Consider the following 27,468-nt stretch of genomic DNA (forward strand, 5'->3'; position numbering starts at 1 on the left):
CCTACACATGATTTTTACCCTTAGTTACTCATACACACACACACACAACCCATGTATTCACTGGTTGCATGATTACCCACAGCAGGTCCTGAAATCCCAACATCTTGCTTTCCAAGTTGCAACTTGGAACATGGAGCAACTTGCTTTCCAAGTTGTTCCATGTTCCAATCTTTCAATCTTTTTTGCCCTTGACAGGTAATGTTACAAAGTGCATTGGGTGGTTGGTTACTATTATTATTGTTACTGTTGGTCAAGACTCTCTTACTATCTTACAGGTGTTCAGGATTTCTGCTTTTGGGAGCTCCATATAAGTGTTCTCTGTGAAGCCTATTGCTACTAGGTTCTCATAGAGTCTCTTTGGCACTATGCCATTAGCTGACACTGTTATCAGGATGGTCATTAACTGTACCATATGCCCCGTTTCTTTGACATCCTGTCTTAGGTCTGTATAATTCCTGATCTTTTCCTTATAGGTTTCCTGGAATTGGGCACAATTAATATGAAGGAAATGGTTACCTACCTAATTGACATGCCTAACTTGTGTTAGGCATGTCAATTAGATAGGTAACCATTTCCTTCTTGTCAATGAAGGATATACCTGGTCTGTTGTGTGGAATCATCTTGTCTGTTATTATGGCACGGTCCCAGTACAGTTTGTGAGTAGGTACCTATAGTATGGCCTGAGGTTGATACTTGTAATACAATATATGCTCCTTTATCAACTGGTATTGACCAACCTGGTTATGTCTCTGTGTGTATTCAGTCTGAGTGATCACCCTCCATCCAGCGATGTGCATTGTCGATATATGTCATCTGTTGCTCTATAGTTCTTGGCAATGTAGTTCCTTGTTTTGATTACCTTACTGACGGTGAGCATGAATCCTTCAGTCTCAGGAAAAGCCTCTGGATCATCAGCTTTGCTCTGGAAGCCACCTTATCTAGAGTCTTGTTGGAGGTCATTTTCCTGTCTGCCATGGAGTGAATGCTTTTTCAACCTTTCTATCTTTGTGTGTGTGTGTGTGTGTGTGTGTGTGTGTGTGTGTGTGTGTGTGTGTGTGTGTGTGTGTGTGTGTGTGTGTGTGTGTGTACAATGTATGTATGATGTTTGTCTTTCTTATGGCTTGGTAGATTGGCACTGTGTTTTCTTGGAAGTAATCCTGAACATTCTTAATTTCCTTCTTCCCTTGTTCAATGAGGTCAGCCAAACCTGTCCCTCCTTCTTTCCGGGCTATGGTCATTATCTTGATGGCCAACTTTGGGTGGTGGCGGTGGCGATGGCACTTGGCATCATTACCCTGGTTGATCTCATAATCACCTCCATCTTGGTGTTGGTCCAGTCTGTGATCCAAAATGAGTATGTTAGTACTGGGATTGTGTAGCTGTTTATAACTCTGACCATGTTTTCTTTGAATTTAGCAGGCTCCTCACTTCAGATGGTATTTCTGAGTGAAGTAGACCTTGATCTCTTTGTGTTCTAACTGGTGAACCTGATTCATAGCCAGATATTACTAGGTCTCTCCCTCTATTGTGGTTTTCCATCTCTTCACCAGTGTTCAGATGATAGTTTTGGCCTACTGGATGTCTCTGATGCAATCCATCATGCTTGCACTTTTCTAGGCCAAATAGCATCCTGATCTCAGTATTGAACTCTTTGGTGTTCCGGAGTAGCTGTTGGAGTTGATTCTCAATTGAGGCATAAAGTTTGATGTTGTCCATCTATATCAAGTGAGAGGGGGATGTACAGGTCCTTCCTTCCTACTTTTAGGGTACAGGTGACCCCCGCTTAACACTGATCATTAGTTCCGGAAAAACAGAGCGCTAAGTGAATCCGCGCTAAGCGAGCGCCACTTTCCCATAAGGTAACATGTATTTATGAGCTGCGGTCAGTGCCATAGGATATTTCCTAATGAATAATAAACAGTAATGAAAAGATGCACAAATGTCGGTCAAAATATTTAATATTCAAATATTTGCACATATAAAATATTCTGCATTGCATACGTATAATTATGTGGTAACTACTTGCGTATCAAAAGTAAATTTAAAATTCCAATTAAAATAATGAATTTAATTTAATTGATGAATTTAATCATGAAAAATGTGTGGATTTTGAGTTGAACTTTGGCCCTCTTCCAAATAAACTAAAAGGGGATTAATTTTAAATCCCCCACAGCGTTACAACCAACAATAAAGTCAACCGATCCTTCACCGCTTTGAAACCTGGCATGTTTTTTTCTTCTTTCAATATGAAACTTCTTTTAGGCATTCGTTTCCACAAAAGTCCTGCTTCAGCTATGTTAAAAACTTGTTGAGAAGTATAACACATAATACCCCTCTTCAATAATTTTAACAAAAGTTCTTTTTTGAAAGTTTCGGCTCCTTGATCTGCACTTGCGGCTGCACCCTGGATTTTAAATCTATTCAACCAGCCCTTACCAGTTTTAAATGGTTCCACATTTTTTTTTTTTAGGCGAGTTTTCTTCAGATCATCATATTGGCTAATCTCTTTCTCTCTCTCTCTTTTTAATATTTAACTTAACTGAATTCTGCATTGGAATATTATCTTCAATAAAATTAAAGTCTTTCCATTTCAATCCTAATAGCCGGCCTAGTCCTAGTTGCTTGCAGTGGAACAGCTATCTTTCCCGCTGCAAAAATTAATTCTTTATTTTTTTATAATTGTTCTTACAGTTAAAGTTGCAAGTCCTAAATTATGGCACACATCCGTTTGTCGTTGACCGGAATCGATTCGCTTCAAAACGTCTAATTTACTTTTCAAATTCAGTCTTTTTCTTACATTTATAGTCTTCGTACTGCGCCCAGACATTGTTGCTTTTTCATTCCTATCAGTCATTATTAGCTCTTCGAAAATGTAACTGCGTTGGTTGAATTAATTACGATACAATGTTCAAGTAAACTTTCCGTTACGCACGATGTCTAATACTCTACTGAGTGATGACTAGACTTCGGATAAATGCATATAACGCAAATATTACAAGCAATATACTTGATCATTTTTTAAAATGTTGATCGCGGAACTACGTAACAAGTCACTGTACTGAAACTAAATTAGCGTGCGAGAAAATTTTACTAAGCGTGGGAAAATTTCTCAAGTCGGCGTGGGAAACATTTTGATGCTGTTTTGCTATTCATTTTCAAGCTATCGACTCCATCAAATGAAACGATTTCGTTAAATATGTCAAAAATGTAATCTGTAAAAGAGCGTTATAGTGATCTGTGACAGCGTTATAGTCAGATACAGGTTATAATATAAGAACAGCGTTATAGCGAATCAGCGTAAAGCGAACCGCGTTATAACGGGGGCCTGCTGTATATCTGTACTTGACATTATTGAGCATAGTGGACAATGGATTTAGTGCTAGACAGAACCATAATGAGCTCAGGGCATCATTCCAGAAGATTACTCTTCTAATCTGGATTGGTCTGGCCATGATTTTCAACCTTGATGGTGCTCCTCCATTTCACTGTGGTTGCTTCTAGGAAGTGTGCCACTGTTGGTTTGACTTTATAGATTTCTGTTTATCAGCCAGCTATGGGGTATTGAATTGAAGGTCTTTTGGTGGTCGATGCAGGCAATGTATTGATTCCTTTATGTTCCTTTATTTAGATGGAACATATGTGGAGTACCCATATGTTCCATGTAAGTAAAATTAATAGAGAAATTAAAATTAATAGATGTGGACAGTACTGCAACTGTATTTGTTTTAGATCCATCAGTGTATGGTTGAAGATCCTGCAAAAGGTGCCCTTTCCCCATTAACAGAAGTAGTCATCACATTATCGCTGTACACAAGGTACAGCAATAAAGTTACCAGACTGGTGCAATTAAAAGAACAATTAAATGAAGGAGCTTGGAAATTGTTTTATTTATTTTTTTTCAAAGTATCCACCACCTGACTGAATGCACTTATTACCTCATCCTAAAAGTTTCTGAAAAAGAGTCAATGTCCATGATGATGTTTAGTTTTGTGGTTACATTTTCCTTTATGCCCTCAACATCCTGAAATCTCTTTCCTTTGAAGGCAGATTTCACCTTGGGAAAGAGGAAGAAGTCCACTGATACCAGATCAGTGGACTTCATCAGGAATGGTTAATCTGTATAGTGCCATGTTTTATCAGAAATACCTTCACTACAAGTGTGGAATGGGTAGGGGCATTGTGTGCAGCAAGACCAGCGATCTTTCTCTCAAAATTGCAGCTTCACCCAGTTCGAAGCACCTGTACGTAGAATTAAACATTGAATCTCTTCCCTTTAGATATAAATTCCTTGTGAATCACATATAGAATTCAACATTGAATCTCTTCCCTTTAGATACAAATTCCTTGTGAATCACACCCTATTTTATAAAAACACATAATTAGCATCATCTTGATCCTGGACTTCTGTAAATGAAACTTTCTGGGCCTTGGTGATGATTTTGTAGTCCACTGCATGCTCTGAACCTTCATCTCTGGATCATACTGAAACACCCAAACTCATCTCCAGCAGCAATATAGTTGAGGAAATTAGGATTGTCTTGGTATGTCTGAATGAAGTCTTTGCACAATGACACTCTTTGTTGCTTTTGCTCATCCGTTAGGCTGTGCGCACAAATTTTGCACAGACCTTCCTTTTCTCTAAATCTTTGTGTAGAATTTGATGAATCATTTGCTTATTCATATCAAACTCATCAGCCATCATTCTGTGGGTCCTATGACCCACAGAATGATGGCTCTTGCCTCTTTCCACAATTTCCAGAACTTTTGCAACTCTGTTTTCATTTCAAGATATTGACAGACATCCACTTCTTGGGTCATCACAAACATCCACACATCCATCTTTGAACCACTTATACCATTCCAACACACTATTATGACTTAACATTTCATCAACATAAATAGTTTTTAATATTTCATACATTTCAGTTGCATATATTCCCAGGTTAAAGAAAAATTCAATTTTTGTTCATTGCCTCATTGTAAAATCTTGACACAGAATAGTAACACTACTAATGAAACTGGTTGTCACTTGACAATCTCTGTATCACCAGCTGTTGGAGGAAGTTTGAACTACAACATATACTTCCATTTATTTTCAAACTCATTAAACATGACTGCAAAAGCACCAGTCCAGGAACTTTATTGCTGCGTCTCATACAATTAATACATGAAGATTCTAGTGATGTTATATCCTGAATACATTCAGAAAGGTAAGATTGCACTTTTCTAAATTCTTGCAGTCTAATACAAGAAAGTTTATTCTTGTTTGGGTATAGTTAGTATATTACTTTATTCTCTGGGTATCATTATTTTAGTATTAGTATGGCATGGCTTCAAAAAGAAGTGATTTCTGAGTGAAAAATATTCTATAACATGGAGCTGATTTTGAATGGTTACACACACACGCACGGAGCTATGGCCAGCCATAGCTCCGTGCACGTGCGTGCATGTGTGTGTTCTTTTAATGATAGAACTCTTCCTCCTATATTTCAGGTATGGTGAATTTTTGAAGCATATAACATCTCTTATACCTGAAATTGGAAATCTAACAAAAAACAATAGCCAAGCTGAACATATCTGGAACTCTGTATTAGACTACTTATCTCCACAGTTACCAGGTATGAAAGTTTAATTTAAAAGATTTTCAAGCTTTTACTAATTTCTTACTGCCTATTGGAAATCGAGGGTTTAATGTCAAACAACGTTAACCACACAATCATTTTGTAGTTGTTGTTTTTTGTAATTAACCAAAAAAAAAGTCATTTAGCATTTTCTTGGTTTACCAGAAATATACTTACTGCCTAAGCTAACTTGTAAAGTACCAGAGAGATACAGTTTTATGACATGATATGCATTGTTATTCGTATAAAATAAAACTAAAGTTATCGCAAAAAGAAAATAGAATTTTGTAGGGAATGTTGTTTGACACTAAACCTTGAGATGAAAGGTGTAGAATAAAACGTTTTGTTTTATTCTACTCCTTTCCATTAAAAGTATTATCCATCTTTTTAGTACAAAACCTAGCAATATACTAATTATCTCCTTGGGGAAAGGGGATTCACCTTGCCAAAAAACAACCCTAACTAGGCTTAAAATGATAACATAATTTCCAAATTAATCTGTATTACAACTATTTAATGTAGCAGATCTGAATTTCAAGAAAATGGGAAATAAAGTTCACTTCAATGTGGCTAATTAGTTTTATGAGGAGTAGTCAAAACGTTTGGGGACTCAAGTAATATTTGGGAAATGCTGGAGCTTATTCACTATTTTGATAGATCTCCTGTGAAGTCTGCTTGGCACTGTGTAGAAAATTTCTAATGCTTTTGCACCTTTGAAAGCATTCCTGACAAGCGTGCTTTGGAGTTAGCAATAGTAGTAGCATATGATACAAGAAAGCAAGCTTATACAGCATCAGCCAAGAAAAAAAAAGAAAAAAACCTGTTTCACACATCCATTTGCTCTAAAATTTTGCCCAGTTCTTCCTTGAATTTTTTTAAGCTATATGGTGCCTCCGTAGCCAGGTGGGCAGGAGCAACAGTGCGTAGCACACACTTCTTGATTAGACCGAGGTTCGAGCCTGTGACCACCAAATATGGAGGATGCGGAAAGGTCAGGTAATGACCACCACATATCCCCGGAGCAATATTGCCTTAGTTGCTAATGCTCCTAAAAACCAAACAACAAACAAACAAACAACATTTAAGCTATCAACTTCCACCATTACAGATGGAAGTTTGTTCCAGAAATCACCTACCTGCTGGCTAAAGGCAAACTTCTGCACATCTATTCTACAAAAGTATCCCAGGGACTCACATTTGGTGAGTTTGGGCTTGGCACACCCAGGATCCTGAGCTGGATATCATCATCCTACTCTTTCTTGGTAATTTATCCCTCTCTCTTTCTCTCTGGGTAACTCTGAATTTTTTTTTTTTTTTTTTTTTTTTGGCTGGTGCAGCATAAGCCTCAGGCTTCCTTGCACCATATAGCTAATAATAATAATAACTGTCTTTCCTCAATTTGAATTTATGCCCCCTTAGGTTCATAATCTGAGCAAAGAGGGAGAATCTCATCAGAACTGAGTCGGCTCAACCTGCTCAAGGCCTTATACACCTCAATGAGGACTTAAGCCATTCAGCCTTTCTTGTTAAGAGGACCCCTTCGTACCCCGCACCAACCTTGTTGCTCTTCTCTGTACTTGTTCTAACAACTCTACATCCTTCCTAAAATGAAGCCTCCAGATATTCAGTACTCAAGTTGCAGCCTGACCATTGCCATATACAAAGGAATAATCACTGTCTTATCCCTACTAGCAAAATTACTCTATATCATTGACAAGACCCCCATGACCTGCTCTGGCAACCTGTCTGCACTGCTCAGAAAACTTCATAACTGACTGCACAATTACCCCCAGGTCGTTTTCATCCTCTACAAACTTGAGCGTAGTATCACAGAGTTGATGAATTTCTCTGGGGTTACTTATACCCATAGGCAGTAATTTGTATTTGTCAATGTTAACTTCATTTGCCACTTCTCAGCCCATCTGCCCAACTTTTCTAGATGCTATCGTATCTAGAAAAGTTGGGCAGAAAAGTTGACAGTTGTAGCATACTGTCATTAGCAACCCTAACAATCTTTGTATCATCTGCAAACTTGGATATTAAGTCTGATATACTTTCATCAGTATCATTGATAAATATAGAAAAAAATAATGGACTCACCACCAAACCCTAGGGGACTCCACTGATAACATGTCCAGTAGTTGATTGGTGGAAGAGACTTCCATCTTTTGTTGTGGAAGTTGATAGCCTAAATAAATTTAAGGCTGAGCTGGACAGGCATTTGAAAAAAATGGAGGGGTGAAATGGGAGGGTTTTTTTGGCTTATGCAGCATAAGCTTGCTTTCTTGCACAATATGCCTCTACCAAATCAAAAACGCTAAACATTAGTCCATGAAGAGCAGTGTACCACTCCTTGTCTTCTCCTACTCAACCACACTTTTATCCATTGTACCAACATGCCTTAATGCCATTAGCATTAGTAGAGGCATTTGATGCAAGAAAGCAAGCTTATGCAGCATCAGCCAAAAAAAAAAAATAAAGTAAAATAAATAAATAAAAAATAACCACTTCCACTTCACCCCTCTGTTCGTTCGAAATACCTGTCCAGCTGAGCCTTAAACTTATTTAGGCTATCAACTTCCACGACAAGGGATGGAAGTCTGTTCCGCCTACCAACCACCCGCTGGCTAAAGGCAAATTTCCGCACATCTATCCTACATCTGTCTTTCCTCAATTTGAATTTATGCCCTCTCAGGTGATTATTCTGAGCAAGAGGAAGAATCCCATCAGCATTGAGCATGCTCAAACCATTCAAGGCTTTATACACCTCTATCAGATCACCTCGCTGGTGCCTAGTCTCCAGACACTGTAATTCGCAAAATTTAAGCCTTTCTTCGTAAGAGCACCCCTTTGTTCCATTCACTAATCTTGTTGCCCTTCTCTGTACTCGTTCCAGCAGCTCTACATCCTTCTTGAAATGAGGCCTCCAGGCCTGTATACAGTACTGTAGGTGTGGCCTGACCATTGCCTTATACAAGGGAATAATCACCTCCTTATCCCTGCTAGAAAAGTTCCTATATATCATTGACAAGACACCATGAGCTACCCTTGCAGCCCATCTGCACTGCTCAGAGAACTTCGGTCCCTTTCATTCTCTACCACTGTCAGTGTAGTACCACAGAGTTGATACGTTGCTCTGGGGTTGCTGTTTCCCATATGTAGTACTTTACATTTGTCAATGTTAAACTTCATTTGCCACCTCTCAGCCCATCTGCTCAACCTTTCCAGATCCTGTTGCAGCAGCCGCATAGTGTCAGTAGTGTCCTTGACAACCCTGCCAACCTTTGTATCGTCTGCAAACTTGGACATTAAGCTTGATATACCATCATCAATATCATATATAAATACAGAAAACAATAAAGGACCCAATACTGAACCCTGAGGGACTCCACTAATAACATAGTCCATGAAGAGCAGTGTCCATTAATTATCACTCTCTGTCTTCTCCCCCTCAACCACCCCTTTATCCATAGCAGCAATTTGCCTCCAATGCCACACTGCTCCAAATTATGCAGCAGTCTTCCATGTGGAACAGTATCAAAAGCCTTTCTAAGATCCAAGTATATAATATCAAAGATATTCCCTGCATCCAGTTCTTTTGTGACTGCATCATAATATCCAATCAAATTGGTCAGGCAAGACTTCCCCTTAACAAAACCATGCTGTGTCCGAGCTATAACTGAAGTCTTGTCTAGATGATCCTGCAGTGCTTCTTTAACCAGTGCCTCCATTAATTTTCCAGGAACAGAAGTTAAACTCACAGGTCTATAATTACTTGTGTCAGCCTTTGATTCTCCCTTGTGAATTGGGGTCACATTTGCACATCTCCAGTCCATGGGTACCTCCCCTGAGTACAAGGAAGCTCTCATAATTATGGCTAAGGGTTTGCTTACTTCCTTTGCTGCCTCCTTTAATATAACTGGATAGATCCCATCCACCCCGAGTGCCTTTCTTGTGTTTATCTTCAACAATTTCTCCTCCACTTTACTCTCAGTTATTACAAGATTCTTTAGCTTACTGCTAGAGTTGAATACACCTCTGGCATTCCCCTCGCTGAATAACTCCTCATGTGTGAATGTCGATGCAAAATATTCATTTAGTTTTTTAGCTAACTGAGCAGGGTCATCAACAGTTGATCCATCGATATCAAGTGGACCAATCTGATTCATCCCCTTCCTTCTAGAGTTTACATAAGTAAAGAACTCTTTGCTGTTTTTCTTCGCATCCCTTGCCAAGGATCTCTCGTAATCTGCCTTCGCCTGCCTAACCTCCTTTGTAACTTGGTTACAGATCAACTTGTATCTATCATAGGCTTCTGTGTCACATTTTAATTTATATGTATTCCGCACAATTTTCTTCTCTGCCATATGTCTATTAGTTCTTCTGACATCCATTTAAGCCTAAACCTTGAACAATATTTCTTAATGTAAAGCCTACTAGCTTCCAAGATACGTTCTTTGAATGCCTCCCATTTTGAATTTGCTGTTGGTAACATCATCAGTTGATCCCACTGTATAGAATTTAAATACTGTCTCAGTCCATCGTAGTCACCTTTACGAAAGCAATACCCCTTCCCTTTACCCCTAATGGTAGATACCTCTTTGAGTAACTCCAACTTCAGAACACTGTGATCACTGCCACCTAGTGGTTCATTTATCTGCAGATTCTTAATGCATGAAGAATCACTACTGATAATCAAATCAAGGGTATTACTCCCTCTAGTTGCCTCCCGAACATGCTGATGTAGAAAACAATCATCCAATAAATCCACAAAAGCCTTGCTAGTGTGTGAGTGACCATCCCCCAAATTCCAGTCAGTATCTGGGAAATTAAAATCCCCCATTATAAGACTCTCTGATTTACTGGCCCACTCTATTTCTCTGTACAGTTTCTTATTATACTCATCAGAGTCATTAGGCCTATAGCACACTCCTACTCTCAATTTTGATCTCCCAATGCTTATGTCACACCAAACTGACTCGACACTGCCCTGTCCAGCGATGTCGACTGGCTTCACTTCCTTGTATTTTATGTGTTTCTTAACTGATAGCATAACCCCTCCTCCCTTCCTATCCTGTCTATCCTTTCTGTAGACATTATACTCCCCAAATTCCAGTTCTGCATTCCTTATATCTGTGTGACACCATGTCTCTGAAATCCCAACAATATCTGCCTTTGATATTTTGAGCAATACCTCAAATTCATCAAATTTATTTACTAAACTCCTAGCATTGGTGTACATGCAAGTATACATGCACCTGCTCTTCCTCTTAGCCACCCTAACACAACCCATGTGTTCACTTGTACCCCCATGATTCCCAGCAGTCTCTGAAATATATATATCTGCAATTTATTTTCCAGGCTGCTGCTCATTCCAATAGAAGGAGTGCAAGAATCACTTTCTCCTCTGCCAGTGGCTACTGTTAATCTATTAGTCCTTGTATCCCCCCAATCTAGCAGTTTTCCGACCCACCTAACACTGCCTCGATAGCATCAGCAAACATTCTTGCACCCTTTCTATTTAAGTGTATCCCATCCCTGTAGAAGCAGTCTCTCCTGTTATCAAGTACAGACCAGGTTGAAAAAAATTCTACCCCTTGAGCCCTGCACAATCTTTCCAGGGCCGAATTGATCGACAGGGCTCTCATCATATACTCCCTCCTGTCGTGTCTGGGCAGAATTGCAGACACTTTCAAATTCAACCCTAATTCACAGCTTTTTTCCATCAGTGACCTGTACTTGTTAAGTAATTCCGCCGGTCTCCTACTCTTAATATCATTAGTGCCAACGTGTACAACTATATCACCCTTAAAAGATGATATCCGCTCTACATTGTCATCAACCTTTGCCCCTGGCAGATATACCCTGGTCCTGTTCCACCTATCCTTTTTACAAAGCATGTTTCCCGTTTCCCTGACAATAGAGTCACCAACAACTACTAGTTCCTTTGGGACCAGCGCATTCTGCCTTGGGGGTTGCCGCTGTGTTGCGCGATGACCAGTGCAAGCTCTGGCATTGGTGTGGGCAGCTGAGAGCTTGATGGGCCCCTCACTTGTAATCCTTCGACCACCCTGTCCTTCAAGCTCTCATATAGGCCCATAACAACGCTGAGTTGTCGCCTGATTTCCTTACACTCCTTGCATCGTGCACATACAAAGACATCCCCCATGGCAGTATCATGTCCCATACCTGACTGCTCCGCAAACATCAAGCAAATAGTGCATCTTAAAAGGCTGTGATTCAGAGGGCAACTGCCCCCTCAGTTCTCCCCTGAGCCACAGCATTCCTATTAGCTTGAGCCTTTTCCTTTGCTGCTCTGGTTTGAGTCATGATTTCGATTTAGTTTCAATAAAATTTCAAGTTCAGTACAAAATTAAATCCTAAACTCGTATCCCAACACAGTTATAACGCTATGTTTATGTTTCAGTAACACGTGTTATCTATGAAATCTATGAGTGCTATCTACAAAATATTTATGTTTCAGTAACGAGCGTTATCTACGAAATATTTATGTTTCAGTGACGAGTGTTACCGAAACATAAATATTTCTCCAATATTGCTCCAATTTGTACAGTAGTCTTCCATGTGCGATATTATCAAAAGTTTTCCTGAAATCCAAGTATATGATATCAAAATTATTTTTTTGCATCCAGTTCCTTTGTGACCACATCATAGTATCCAATCAAATTGGTCAGGCGAAACCTCCCCTTAACAAACCCATGCTGTGTCTGAATTATTACTGCAGTCTTGTCTAGATGATCCTGCAATGCATCTTTAACCAGTGAATCCATCGGGATACATTTGCACTTCTCCAGTCAGCAGGATGTCTGCTGAATCCAAGGATTCTCTCATATTTATGGCTAAGGGTTTGCTTACTTACTTTTCTACCTCCTTTAATATAACTGAATAGATCCCATCCACCCCAGCTACTTTTTTTATATTTTTACTTCAACAATTTCTACTCCAACTTCCTCTCAGTTATTAAAAAATAATTTAGCTCCCTGTTAGTTTGATAAACGTCTGGCATCCACTTCTCCACAGAATTCCTCATGGGTGAATATAAATACAAAATACTGATTCAGTTTGTCAGCTACCTGAGTAGGATCATTAACAGTTGAACCAATATCAATTGGTTCAACTTTCCATTGCCAAATATTTCTTATAATCTGCCTTCACCTGCCTAATCTCCTTTGTGACTTTATTACAGACTAGCTTATATCTACCATAGGCTTCTGTGTTACTTGATAATTTATATGCATCCCATGCATTTTTCTATTCTTCCACTTGTCTTATTAGTTCATTTGCCATCCATTTAGGGCTAAACCATGAACAACATTTCTTAGTTGGTATGAAAAGACTAGTAGCTTGCACATTTATTCCTTGAATGCTTCACATTTAGTATTTGCTGTTGGTAACACCATCAATTGGTCTGACTTTATAGAATTTAAAAACTGTCTGAGATCACTGTAGTCACCTTTATGAAAGCAAAAACCCTTCCCTTTATCCCTGATGGTAGTTACACCTTTAAGTAAATCTCACATCAGTCCACTGTGATCACTGCCACTTAGCATTAGCATTAGTTGAGGCATATGTTGCAAGAAAGCATACTTATACAGCATCAGCCAAAAAAAAAAAAAAAAACCCTTCCCGTTTCACCCATCTGGTCACTCCAGATGTTTGTCTAGTTCAGCCTTAAATTTATTTAAGCTATCAACTTCCACAACAACAGATGGAAGTCTGTTCCAGCAATCAACTAACCGCTGACTAACACAAACTTCTGCACATCTATTCTACAACTGTCTTTCCTCAATTTGAATCTATGCCCCCTCAGGTTCTTAATCTGAGTAAGCAGAAAGATCCGATCAACATTGAGCCTGCTCAAACCATTCAAGGCCTTATACACCTCCTTCCAATCATCTCGTAGGGTAGCAGTAGCCCCAGAGAAATGTACCAACAGGGTAGTGGAGAATGAAAGAGACCTGGAGGTAATTGGGCAAGCAGATAAGGAGGTGATTATCCCCTTGTATAAAGCAATGGTCAAGCCACACCTGGAGTAGTGCATACAGGTCTGGAAGCCTTATTTTAGGATGGATGTGGAGTTTCCAGAATGAGTACAGAGGAGGGCAACCAGACTGGTGAGGGGAACAAAGGAGTGCTCTTACAAAGAAAGGCTTAAGCTTTGCAAATTGCAGCTTCTGGAGACTAGGCACTTGCGAGGCGATCTGATTAAGGTGAATAAGGCCTGGAATGGCTTGAGCCAGCTCAGTGCTGATGGGATTCTTCCTCTTGCTCAGATTACAAACCTGAGGGTCCATACATTCAAATTTAGGAAAGACAGTTGTAGAATAGATGTGCAGAAATTTGCCTTTAGCTAGCAAATAGTTGATTGCTGGAACAAACTTCCATCTGTTGTTGTGGAAGTTGATAGCTTAAATAAATTCAAGGAAGAACTAGACAAACATTTGGAACAAATGGATCAGTGAAATGGGAAGTTTTTTTTTTTTTTCCCTTTCTTTTTTTGGCTGATGCTGTATAAGCTTGCTTTCTTGCATCATATGCCTCCACTAATGTACAAGTTAGTGCAAATGCATCATATTAGTACACAGCTAAACTCTGAATTAGCAAAATTTTGCAAAGGCATCATCGTTTAAGTTATATCTGATATTGTGAATACCTTCACAACAAGTTGCCACGATATTGCACTACTTCAGATAAGTAATGCTTCACCAAAGGCAAAGGAGAAGATTAGTGTTACTTATTCTCAGTGGGCACCACCACCCAGATGGCACCATTTCAAGGCTTGTTTGTATATGTGTGGGATAATAACTCTACTATCCACTCGTCCCTATTAGACTTAGAAAAGCAAAATGTAGAGGGAAAGTTATAGTAGGAGTGGAAGAAGAAAAGAAACGGTGTAGAAGAATGAAAGGGACAGTAAATCCTTCAACTCACACCACTCAAAAACTCATAAATTCCTTGAATAGGCAATGTTCCCTGTAGAGAAGACTGTTTTACCTATTCTCGGAAACTTTGTGAATATCAGACTCTCCCCGGTGGCCGTTTCAAGGATTTGGTGGATGGGTAGGTAACCTAGTGGTGTAATGATGGAAAAATGGTTATGAAGAATAACTCTACAATATGAGAGATGCCTGATGGTGTATAAGATGAATTAAGGCTAAGATGCATTAAGGGCTTATGCCTCAGGCTGCAAGAGAATTAGACTACGTACAAGTCTGTGCAAATGCATCATATTAGTACACTTCTTAACTCTGAATTAGCAAATGCAGCATCGTTTAAGTTATATCTCATATTGTGAATATCTTTACAACGAGTTGCCTTGATATTGCACTACTTCGAATAAATAGTGCAATATCACTTCACCAAAAGAGAAGGCTGTTGTTACCTATTCTCAGCAGATACCACCACCCAGATGGCACCATTTCAGGGTTATTTGGCCCTTCTTCAGTAGATGGGTGCCATCATTACATTACTAGGTATCCTAGTGATGTAATGATGGCAAAATGGTTATGAAGTATAATTCCACAATATTACTTATTCGAAGTAATGCAATATCATGGCAATTCATTGTGAAGGTATTCACAATATGAGATATAACTTAAATGATGCTGCCTTTGCAAAAATTTGCTAATTCAGAATTTAGCTGTGTACTAATATGATGTATTTGCACAAATTGAACATTGGCAGGGTGCTTAATGACACTAATCAGGTTATGCGACTGCAACAAGAGCTAGAAAAATTAGGCAGATTGGCTGAGAAATTTAACTTTGACTACTGCGAAGTATTACATATGAGTAGCAGTAATCCCATATTAACATAATAACTGTGTGTGTTATTACACTTAGTGTAATGGAAAATGAAAAATACCTGGGGTAATTGTGAATTCAGATATGAATTTCCTTTAGCAGTGCAGACAGGCTACCTGGACAACTCATGGTGATTTGTCAATGATATATTGGAATTTTTCTAGCAGGGATAAGGAAGTGATTATCTCATTGTATACGCAAAGGGTTAGGCTGCATCTTGAGTACTGCATACAAGCCTGGAAGCCTCATTTTAGGATAGATGTGAATCTGTTGCAAAGGGTGCAGAGAAGAGCAACAAAACTAGTGAGGGGAAAAATATGCTGCTCAAACCAGGAATAGCTTCGGTTCTGCAAATTTTGTTGCCAGGAGACTAGAATGCCTGATTGAAGTATTTAAGGCTTTAAATGGCTTGAGTAAGTTCAATTTATGCACCCACATATGGGTGCATAAATTTAAATTGAAGAAGGATGGCTATAAGGTTGATGTACAGAAATTTGCCTTAAACCAGCAGGTAGTTGATTGTTCAAATAAACTTCGGTCTGGTGTTGTAGAAGTGGGTACTTTGAATAAATTCAATGAAGAACTAAAATAGAACTAGACAAGTGATATATGAAGTTTTTTTTTTTTTTTTGGCTGATGCCATGTGATTTCTTGCATTATTTCCACTACTAATACTATTTACTAATAAAATAATGTGAAACCAGTAAAAGAATATTTTATGAACTAGCAAAGACAAGCTTTGTCTGCTCTGAGAGTTATCTAGGAAATACTCCATTTGTATGAAATTCAAAACTAAGCTGTAAACTTAATCAAAAACAAAAAACAAATATATACAGAAATTATTTAGTTGAGCTTCCACCTCACCGTAGAAACCACCACAAAGTCTTAGTAAATGAAAGGAGGCAGCATGCATTAAATCCTGAATTCTATCTTTAGGCAATGTTTAGTGGCTGTGGTTCTATGTTACAACAATCTAAATCATGGCGAACCAACCTGAATAAGGCCACAAAAACAAGAAGAAAGTAAAGTACAGAAATAAACTGCTGTACCACTAATGTACCCCCACTATACTCAATTTATCCAAAATTTATCCAAAATTAATCCTAAAAATCTTATCAGAATGAAAATCAAACTAATAAATAATGTAAAATAAAAGACCTGTAAAACCTGATTTATCATCTTGTAAAAACCTGAAACTAAAAATAAACCTTAAAACTGGAACAGAAATAATAATTTTGTGCCAAAAATATGACAATGAGGCTGAATCCAGGACTAAAACATCAGTCAAAAATGACTGATATAAATGTTCTACCTGTTAGGAAAAAAAAATATATCATAAATACCAACCTTCTCCTTCATTTCATCATAAAACAAGTATTGTGTATTCCAGCATATAAATTGACCTTTGCAGTACTGATTTACTTACATATCAGGTATAAAATCCTAAACTTGAATCAAAGGCTTGAATCTTTAACCAGTGATGCCATTATATTTTTCCTAAAACAGAAGTTAAGCTACCAGGTCTAATTAATTACTCAGATCACTCTTTGAACCCCCTTAGTGAACTGGGTATACATTCACGAATCCATCTCCAGTCCATGGGAACTTTTCTTGAATCCAAGGATGCTATCATAATTATCACTAAAGGATTGCTTAACAACTTTTGCTGTCATTCTTGATATAATTGGATAGATTCCATCCACTGAAGTGCTTTTTTTACATTAAACTTCAGCAATTTCTCTTCTGCTTTCTTCTCAATTATTACAAAAAGGGGCTCACATCTGGGGAGTATGGGCTTGGCAAACCCAGGGTCCTGAGCATGATATCATCATTCTTCCCTTTCTATTTCTGACTCTCTCTCTCTCACTTTCTCTCTCTCAGGGTAACTCAGAAATTTTTTTTTTTTTTTGCTGGTGCAGCGAAAAAGGAAGCCTGAGGTAAGCCTCAGGCTTCCTTGCACCATATGGCTGATGATAATAATAATAATAATAAAAAAGTGGAGTGGAGTGAAGTGGAGCATCGAAATGAATACGTACATCAAGCAAGCATATTACAAAATAACGAAGCTGGAGACCGATATGACAAGTTACAGGGCGAGACTACATACCAAGTGGCCGGAATGATTCCCAGATATTCAGGTCAGTGAACAGGGATAGCAGAGCAGAGAAGGACCATTGTCATGAAGAACCTGATAGCTCCTGAAATCTTGGAAAAAATCAAGCAAGCTGTGAACAATCAACTACAAAGGCTAAAGAATACGGAACCAGAGGAAGAACATACCACCACCACCAAACCAGAGGAGGAAGAGCAAGGAGAAATACAACCCACAGCATCTGAAGTGGAAAGAGATGAGGTCATGATATCCAGAATAGAGGATGAGTGGAAGAAGGCCCTAACAGAATTCGAAGGAATGGACCCCACAAAGACTCATGTGATACCGAAGCAGAGGCTGAATAGGACCTTGTAGAGAGTCACAGACCACCTGAATCAGCACATAATACCGCATTACCTCAACAGCAATGGTGCAACACTGGAGGCCATCCACATAGCCGTGTATTTGCTGCAGTAGCAGCCACAAGGATTAATGGAAGAGAAGCAAGAGACCAGCAGCAGAAGAACCGAAAACAGAAGGAATCATTAGCTTGGGAAAGAAGACTTCAGCAGAAGATAGAAGAATTAAGAGTCAAGATAGGCCAATTGACCCAGTACCAATGGGGCAATAGGAGTAAGAAATTGATTAGGAAAGTGAAGAGCATCTTCAAGAGAGACAGCATCCACAGCAAACGAGACAAAAAATCAGAATAGGAGAGTACTTGGACCCATTGAATCAGAACTTCCTTGCACTCAACAAGAGACTACGCTGATACAAAGAGAGCTCCCAGAGGGAAATAAACAACCGAATCTTCAATGAGGACCAAAGAGGCATCTACAGGAATCCTATAGAAGACAGGAATGGACCACCTGAGAAGAAGATGACTGAGGAGTTCTGGGGAAACATATGGAGCAGGGAAGTAAGACATAACAGCCGAACCACCCAAAAAGAATTAGAATGCAAGAAAACCAAGGATGTAGAAGAAATGAGAGGGTGGGTGATTCGGGAAGAAGTAAAACAGACGATTAAGAAATCTCGCAACTGGTGAACTCCAAGAATAGATAACGTCCATAACTACTGGTACAAGAAGCTCACTTGCATACACAAGCGCCTGGCTGAGCAGTTCATCCAAATGATAAGGCATCCAGAGACAATCCTGAAGTTTCTCACTCAAGGAATCACATATCTGAAGCCTAAAGATGAAGATACAAGAAACCAGGTGAAATATAGGCCAAGCACCTGCCTATCCTGACCAGCTGCATAACCAGGAAGATATCAGACCACTTGGAGAGCCAGAATATAATAGCCAAACAGCAGAAAGGATGCAAGCGGCTGAGCAAAGGATGCAAGGAGCAATTAACCATAGATGCCGCGGTTATGGAGCAAGCCTACAAGAAGCACCGCAACGTGTACACCGCCTACATTGATTACCGCAAGGCCTTCAACTCCGTGCAGTTACAGCACAAGGAAATCGAAGCCTGTCTGACTGAAATTTACTACCAGAGACTCAGAAGCCTGCTGAAATCAAAGCTGAATGGAGGGAACACAGTTAAAGCCATAAATACTTATTCAGTCCCAGTGCTTACATACTCCTTTGAGATTATAGATTGGACCAACGCCGATCTGGAGGATATCATGAGACACATAAGGACAATGGTGGCTGTTGGTCATCTGTGGAGTGACTGACAATAAGTCAGCTGTGGAGTAAATGACAATAGCTCGGAAAGAGGGAAGAAGGGGCCTGATAGATGTCATCAAGCAACAGAAAACAGCAAAAGCTAACCTGAAGGATTACTTCCAGAAAAATGCAGCAGCACTCTACCAGGCAATAAGGAAGATAGACAAGCAGCATACCCCACTCAATCTAAGCGAGGAGCACTCTTCCACCCAGACGGCGCAAATGAAGCTAGAAAGATGGGCAAAGAAGACACTCCATGTGGCTGACACTAAAATAACCTCCATCAAGACCACATAGATAAAATTGCTCCAATACATGGCTCACAAGTGGGATGCTCTTCCCTGAGACTAAAGGATTCATGCTCACCATCCAAGACCAGGTAATCAACACCAGGTACTATAGAAAATACATCGCCAAGGAGCCCGGAGTGTTTGATGACACATGTCGATGATGCCACCTGGCCTCAGAAACAATCCAACACATCACTGCGGGATGCAAGGTGATCATCCAGACTGAGTACATTCATAGACATGGCCAGGTAGCCAGGATAATACATCAGAAGATAGCAAGGAAATACCAGTTGATCGAAGAAAGTGTGCTGTACTACAAGTACGAACCCAAGGCAGTACTGGAGACCCCAACATACAAGCTGTTCTGCGACCACGCCATAATAACAGATAGGACAATCCTGCACAACAGACCAGACATAATCCTTGTGGACAAGAAGGAAAAGGCTACCTATCTGATTGACATAGCAGTACCCAACACTGGCAACCTGCAGAAAACAGATTGGGAAAAAATCAGGAAGTACACGAACCTAAGACAGGAGATCAAAGAGATGTGGCATGTGCAACAAGTACCGACCATTCCTATCACTGTGTCAACCACAAGTATGGAACCAAAGACCCTACATAACAGCTTAGCAGCAATAGGTCTCCCAGCGATAATAATAATGATAAAATCCTTTATCTCACTGGTAGGGTTTGATATACTTCTGGCATCTACTCCCTTAAAGAATTCCTCAGTATGAGTGTAAATGCAAATACTTATTCAGCTTGTCACCAACCTGAGAAAGCTCATCAACAGTTGAAACATTCATATCAATAGACCTATGTGATTCATTACCTTCATTTTTAAGTTTACATAAAAGAAGTCTGCTATTTTTCTTTGAATATTTCCCAAAGATTTCTCATAATCTGACTTGGCTTGCCTACCATTCTTTGTGACTTGATTACAGACTACTTTATATCAACCATAGGGTTCTGTATCACCCGATAATTTACATGTGTCTTCTGGATTTTTCTTCTCTGCTATGAGTCATTAATTCATCTGACATCCATTTAGGTCTAAATCTTGAACGGTATTTCTTAGTACAAAAAGTCAAACAGTTTCTATGATTATTTCATTGAATGCTTCCTATTTAGAATATTCTGAACATTATCAATTGGTCCCATTATAGAATATAAAAACTGTCTGAGACCACTGTCTGTAGTTGCCTTTATGATTGCAAAAATCCTTCCCTTTACACTTGATGGCGGTTACATCTCTAAGTAAACCACATCAATACATTGTAATCACTACCACCAAGTGGTTCTTTTTATCTGCAGATCTTTAGGCATGAATAATCACTTCTGATAATCAGATCAAGAGTATTACTTTCACTTCTTTCCTCTCTAAAATGCTGCTGTAGAAAACAATCATCCAATAAGTCTACAAAAGTATTGTTAGTGTGTGAGTGACTAAACCACAAGTTCTAGTCACTCTATTTCTCTATACAATTGTTCATTGTACTCATCAGAGTCATTAGGCCTATAACACACTTCTACTCTCATTTTTGCTTCTCAATTGTTATATCAATCACACCAAACTGACACAATATTGCATTGTCCATCTATGTCAGCTGGATGCACTTTCTAAGATTTATTGTGGATGCACTTTCTAAGATTTCATGTGGATGCACTTTCTAAGATTTCATGTGGATGCACTTTCTAAGATGTCCTATCCTGTCTATCCTTTCTGTACTCCCCATATTCCAATTCTAAACTGCTTATATCTGCGTGACTCCATGTCTCTGGTATCCCAACAATATCCGGCTTTGATGTCTTGACCAGCACTTCAAATTCATCAAATTTATTTACCATAATCCTGGCATTGGTGTACATGCAAGGATACAAGCACCTCTTCTTACTCTTGGTTTCCCTAACACAGCCCATGTATTTACTTGGTCCATGGTGACTCCCACAAATTCTTGAATTCTCCAGCACCTTGCATTCCAGGCAGCTGCTCATTCTAATAAAAGCAGTGCAAGAATCACTTTTTCTCTGCCTGTGTCAATCTTTTAGCATGTGAATCTCCCCAAGCTAGCAGTTATCCGACTCACATAACACTGCATTGATAGCATCAGCAAATATTCTTGCACCCTTTCTATTTAAGTGTGTCCCATCCCAGTAGAAGCAGTCTCTCCTGTTAACAAGCACAGACCATGCTGAAAAAAATTCTATCCCATGAGCCTTGTGCAATCTCAGCAGTGCTGAATTGACTGACAAGGCTCTCAACATATACTTCCTCCTATCATGTCTGGGCAGAATTGCAGACACTTTCAATTTAACACTAACTTGTGACTTTTTTTTCAAATTGACCTGTATTTGTTAAGTAAATCTGCAGATCTCCTACTCTTAATGTCATTAGTGCCAACATGTACAACAATATCACCCTTTGTGCCCTTAAAAGATGATATCTGCTCTACAATGTCATCAACTTTTGCCCCTGGCAGACTATCCTTTTTTGCACAATATATTACCCGTTTTCCTTGACAATAGAGTCACCAACAATAACTAACTCCTGTGGGACTAGCACATTCTGCCTTGAAGGTTGCCACTTTGTTTCCTGATGCACAAGAGTGAGATCTGGTGTTGAGTTGGACAGCTGAGGGCTTGATGGGTCCCCCACTTTAATACCTTTGAGGGCATCTACCTGATTCTTCACACTTTCATAGACGTCCATCAGAACGCTGAGTTGACACCTTATATCTTGACCCTCTCTGCACACCTAGCACACACAAAAACATCCTCTTTGGCTAGATCAAGTCCTGTTCCAGACAGATCTGTACACTTTGCACAAGTTGCATATTTTTTAGGCAGTAAGAATCATTTTAGGCCATTGGAGAATCATCTCCTTCTCTCCCGGTTCTCTCCCATGCCACAGCACGCCTGGTACTTTGTACCCATTACTTTGCTGCTCTAGTCTGGAACATAATTTCAGTTGCTAATAGTTCCTGTGAAGATATTATTCATGTTTTGAATAATTTCTTCAATCATTGCAAATTTGTGCCATTTCAGGTGGGAGTAAAAAAAAAGAAGCTTGGTAAACAAAAAGATCACAGGAAATTAATCCAGTGAATAATGGTGAATGAGAGCCCACAGCAATGAAGTGCTTCACAAGAGGTTCGTGAATGGAATGTTCCCAGTGTGCAGGGGTGGGGGGGGACATTATCATAATGCAAGTGCAAAGTGTCTAAGCCCACTTTTCCATATAGTTTTTTCCAATTAATGTGTAATCACCATAGAACTTTTTGTAGTATTCTTGAAAGTCTTTGAATGAAACCTAGAATCTGTTTTGGAAAACCATTGTTAACATTTCTTGAGTTTCTGAGGCAATTTGTCTCCAGTTTGAAACAACAATTGATGCAAATTCACTGTACAGTAAAATCACATATTTTAAAAAATGAAAAACATCTTTTATTCCTTGTGCGCTAATTTAGACTGACTGCAGATAAACAGATGATTCATAAGATACTATATATAGAGAGAGATCACTGTACATCTTACAACAACTTGCAACTCGTTATAGCATCACAATATCAATGTACATGGTCAATCCCCAAATCAATACAGGGTATAACACAGTAGTTAGGTTCCTATAAAATCTCGTGTAGTGCAAAACCGTGTTATATGGGACTAAGAACCAGTACAAAAAGAGGGTTTATGTTGAAAGCCAACAAAAATACACCATTATGTTAACAAAATGCTAACAAAACTAACAAAAATACACCATTCAAGATTGTGTGTATCTTCTACTCTCTTTAAAAAATCAGTAATCTGGGTTTGTTTATTTTTGCTTGAAAAACCTTTGTAAATATCATTATATGGAACTAAGCATTTTTGGAGCTCTCCCTTTTGAACTTTTGGCACTTTTCGGTTGAAGAATCTGCATTAAAAAAATAAGATTCTAATTGCTCGGTTAACTTTTTGCCTTCCCATATGCTTTTTAGTATAAAATTTGTAAGTTCAGAATTTTCACCTGCACTATCATCCTCTGAATTGATTTGGTTTACCTCCGATGCTATTTTCACCAAATCTGCTTCTAGCATAATTCTTGAAAGTCATCAGTAATCTTTTCTTTTTTTTTCTAGGAGCATCGGCGACTAAGGCAATGTTGCTCTGTGTATATTGCTATAAATTGAGTGTGTTCTGAGGTAGATTTTCTGTTTAGCTGAACGGAAAACCTGAGTTCCCAGGAGAAAAAAACAATGCTATCCTCACCTGAAACAGAATAACTTAACCATGTTGTGAAAAAGACTCATAAAAATTACTCGTGTTATCAAATCGAACTCAGGTCATTTAACCCCAGGGGCTCACATCTGGTGAGTATGGGCTTGGCACACCCAGGGTCTTGAGCTGGATATCATCATTTTTCTCTTTCTTGGTGATTCCCTTCTCTCTCTTTGGGTAATTTGGGATTTTTTTTTTTTTTTTTTTTGGCTGCTACAGCAAAAGCCTCAGACTTCCGTGCACCATATAGATATAGCTAATGATAATAATAATAATTTCAACCTGGTGTGGGGAGAGTCAGTCTTTCTACCAACTGTGCTACCAAGGAGGACTTCGGTAGTCAAATCATCAAAACCTTCCCCTCCTACCGACTTAGCAAGTTCTAATATCGCACCGATTCCATTTTCTGCCGGTACTACCATATTTCCTGAATAAACTGACTCTGGCAATACATTTTTTCAACATGCATCGCATTAAATGCATATTGGAAAAATGCTGACAGTTTTACTTCTTTGAGCGATAAAGCTGTGAGAAAGCTGATACAGTCAACAATTAAAATGTTTCCCATTGCTTCAATAGATTAGGAATCAGTTTTTTCTGAAATCCATTGTAACGATTTTTTGATGTAATGAGTTTCAAAGGTAGATATAATGCCTTGATGTAATGGCTGAATTAAAGAAGTTGTATTAGGTGGCAGGAACATTACTTCAAGGTTTGGATGACTTAAATATTTTTGACGGCCTGGCACATTTTCCAATAGTAATACAACTTTGAAAGCTAAATTTTTCCCCAAGTTCAATAGCACAGAACCTAACACAGGAATTTCCCAATAATTTTTTTTGCATAACGATTAGCGAGTCAACAGCGGGGATTCACAAAAAAGAATGGAAATGTTTAAAAATTACATCCAACATAATAGCAGGGTTTTCCCCACACAAAAGCTCAAAAAATCATGGGATTTTCCGCAATTCTCTAACCATGTTATATAAATACCGTGTTGTGCGAGGATTGCCGCAATTTATCAATTGTGTTAGAGCAAAACCATGTTGTAGAAGTATTGTGTTATATGGGCATTGTCTGTATTTATGCTTCTGTTCGGTGGATGGATATATAATCCTTTTTCACCCTTTGCTTGGTCTCTGTTCAGGGTAGGAAGAAGAGTGGTGAAGTGCCTGCAATTTTTGTAAATTTGTAATTTTTTACATTTGTACAATTTTTGTACAAATGTAAAGCATATAGAATAAAATCCCAGATATACCTTCCTTAAAAAAAAAAAGATAGCAGTTGGTGTTATCAGTATGTCCTGCCTCAGCTACAGCCTTTACATGTAATATGTGGAGCTTTTGAAACTCTTTAGGAAAATTTATTACAGCATGGTATGATACTTCAGTTTGCTTTTCTAACCTCTGGAAAATTTGAAAGCATAGTTCCTCATATCATTTCATATTAGGAAGTGTCAAAGAACAATTCCTAGAATGATACAAGTTATGATATGTGCCATTATATATAATTTGTACCCAAATGACTGTAGGGTGCCCCAGCTAATGAACTCTTTTTTTGTGATTTGAAAACTGAATATGAAAATGAGTGTATAGACAAGTTTTCAACAGTTACTTTTGTGATTAGGTGCAAATGTAAGTTAAAACAAAGGCGAAATGATCTTTTTGACAAATTGAATGTGAAAAACTTTTGCAGGCTTTGATACTTAAAAAAAATACCACTGATATTCATTTTGGTTAAATATTGTGAATTTACAAGGTTACTTTGTGAATTTCGTTTATTTTTATTATTTAAAAGATGAGAGTAATTTAAAGAGAATACAAGATGGAAATTAAAGGGGGAAAAGAATTTCAGTTATTGGATTTTCAGTTGGTAGATTTAGAATTATTAATTAAATTTTGTATAAAGAAATTATATTGGCTCTTTACATTCATTACATTTATAATAAAATTTTAGAACTTTTCTCAGCCTCGTTTATGCATGGTAACTGGAGAGACTGCTTCTATTGGAATGAGAAGCAGCCTGGAAAGCTAGGTGATAGGGAATTGAAGGCCTGCTGGGAGTCATCATGGAACAGTTAAAAACATGGGTTGTATTCGAATAACTAAGAATAAGAACAGGTGCATGTATACTTGAATAAACACCAATGCTAGCTGGTCAAGACATCACATGCAGATATTCTTGGGATATCAGAGGTATGGTGTCATTCTGATATAAGTGATGCAGAATTTGAAGAAGGAGAGTAGATTGTCTACAGAAAGATCAGACAGGAGAGGAGAGGGTTATGACCTTAGTTCTTGTTTATACTCTGGCACAACTACCAGGTCAGTGGAGTTTACAATTAAACAATCAGTAAAAATTTTAATCATATTTTTGGAGTCACGGGCTTGAATCCCGGTCCACTCAAAGAGCACGTGCTACTGCAATCATGTTCTTGACCACTCAGCTACTTCTGGCCTGTTAAGAAGCACATAATAATCTAAGGCATTGCATCCAGTTGATATGGGTGTACAGTGTAATGTGTAGTCAGTTGGTGATAAACATAAGCACTGGGAAAGCAAAAATGAGACTAGGAGTGCATTGTAGGCCTAATGACACTGGTGTACAAAACTTAAGGACCAACACTGTTTCTAAAGGTTACAACCACAAAATCTTTACTTAAGGTACTCTTTACTTATGAGAGTAGATTCGGTCTCAGCAGCGATTCTGGACGTCAGCTAATCTGGCGAGAGGTTGCCACACGGTATCACCCTGCAAACATCACTGAAAGGGATCGATATGGCGGTTGAGGTGATCTCGTCTGGGGAGGCATTATCTTGGATGGACGTACACAACTCCAGATACTGGAAGGCGGTACTGTAACCGGTGCACACTACTGTACTGAGGTAATCCTTCCCCATGTGCATCTGTTTCGAAGTGCCATCGGCCCCGAGTTCGTGTTTATGGATGATAATGCCACACCCCATCGTGCTGTAGCTGTTGATATGTCTTTGGAAAGTGAGGACATTGCTTGTATGGATTGGCCTGCCCATTCCACTGATCTAAATCCCATTGAACACATATGGGATGCTCTGAGGAGACGCCTAGTGGCACGTCCACACCCACCAGAAAATGTTCACCAGCTGAAGATGGTGCTGATAGGGGAATGGACGATGTTACTGCAAGAACTTATCAACAACACTGTTCTAAATATGGACAGGTGGTGTAAAGCCTGCATCGACATTAGGGGTGGCCATATCTCCTACTGAGGACCGCCTCTTCCCTTTGTTCCATCTTTGGCAGTGATGCATCTGTACCATGTCAGCCAGTGCTATGTTGCCATTTTTGAACAAAGTCCCTCTGTACCATTTTTTTTCCGTTGTTGTTGTTTCCTTCATCATTTCTGTACCTTACAAGGTTTCTTTGGTATGCTTTTCCCATATCCAGTTCACTCCTATAAGAAGCTACAGGTGAAAACTTGACTGGTCCTTAAATTTTGCACACCAGTGTATAAAGAAAACTGTACAGAGAAATGGAGTGGCCAATAAATCAGATTGTCTTATAATAGGGGATTTTAGCTTGGTTTAGGTTTGGTCACTTGCACACAAGCAAGGCTTTTGTAGATTTATTGGATGATTGTTTTCTACAGAAGCATATTCAAAAGGCAACCTGAAGGAGTGATATACTTGATCTGATTATCAGCAGTGATTATTCATGCATTAAA

At 38.9% G+C, this 27,468-nt stretch overlaps 1 protein-coding gene across 5 annotated transcripts in view; it reads left to right on the plus strand.

The window, feature by feature from the left end:
• The window catches only part of LOC150082988 (uncharacterized), a 1,785,507-nt gene that overhangs the window by 991,607 nt on the left and 766,432 nt on the right, over positions 1–27,468 (plus strand). For all 5 annotated transcript variants that reach the window (XM_090377722.1, XM_090377724.1, XM_090377725.1 and 2 more), the window contains one exon: positions 5,494–5,618. In XM_090377722.1, the coding sequence (XP_090233848.1) occupies positions 5,494–5,618 (125 nt within the window). The remainder of the gene's footprint in view (positions 1–5,493; positions 5,619–27,468) is intronic.

This window comes from Mastigoproctus giganteus, chromosome 7 (assembly GCF_048544385.1).
Source record: "Mastigoproctus giganteus isolate SK-2022 chromosome 7, ASM4854438v1, whole genome shotgun sequence".
In the NCBI taxonomy this organism is placed as follows: domain Eukaryota; kingdom Metazoa; phylum Arthropoda; class Arachnida; order Uropygi; family Thelyphonidae; genus Mastigoproctus; species Mastigoproctus giganteus.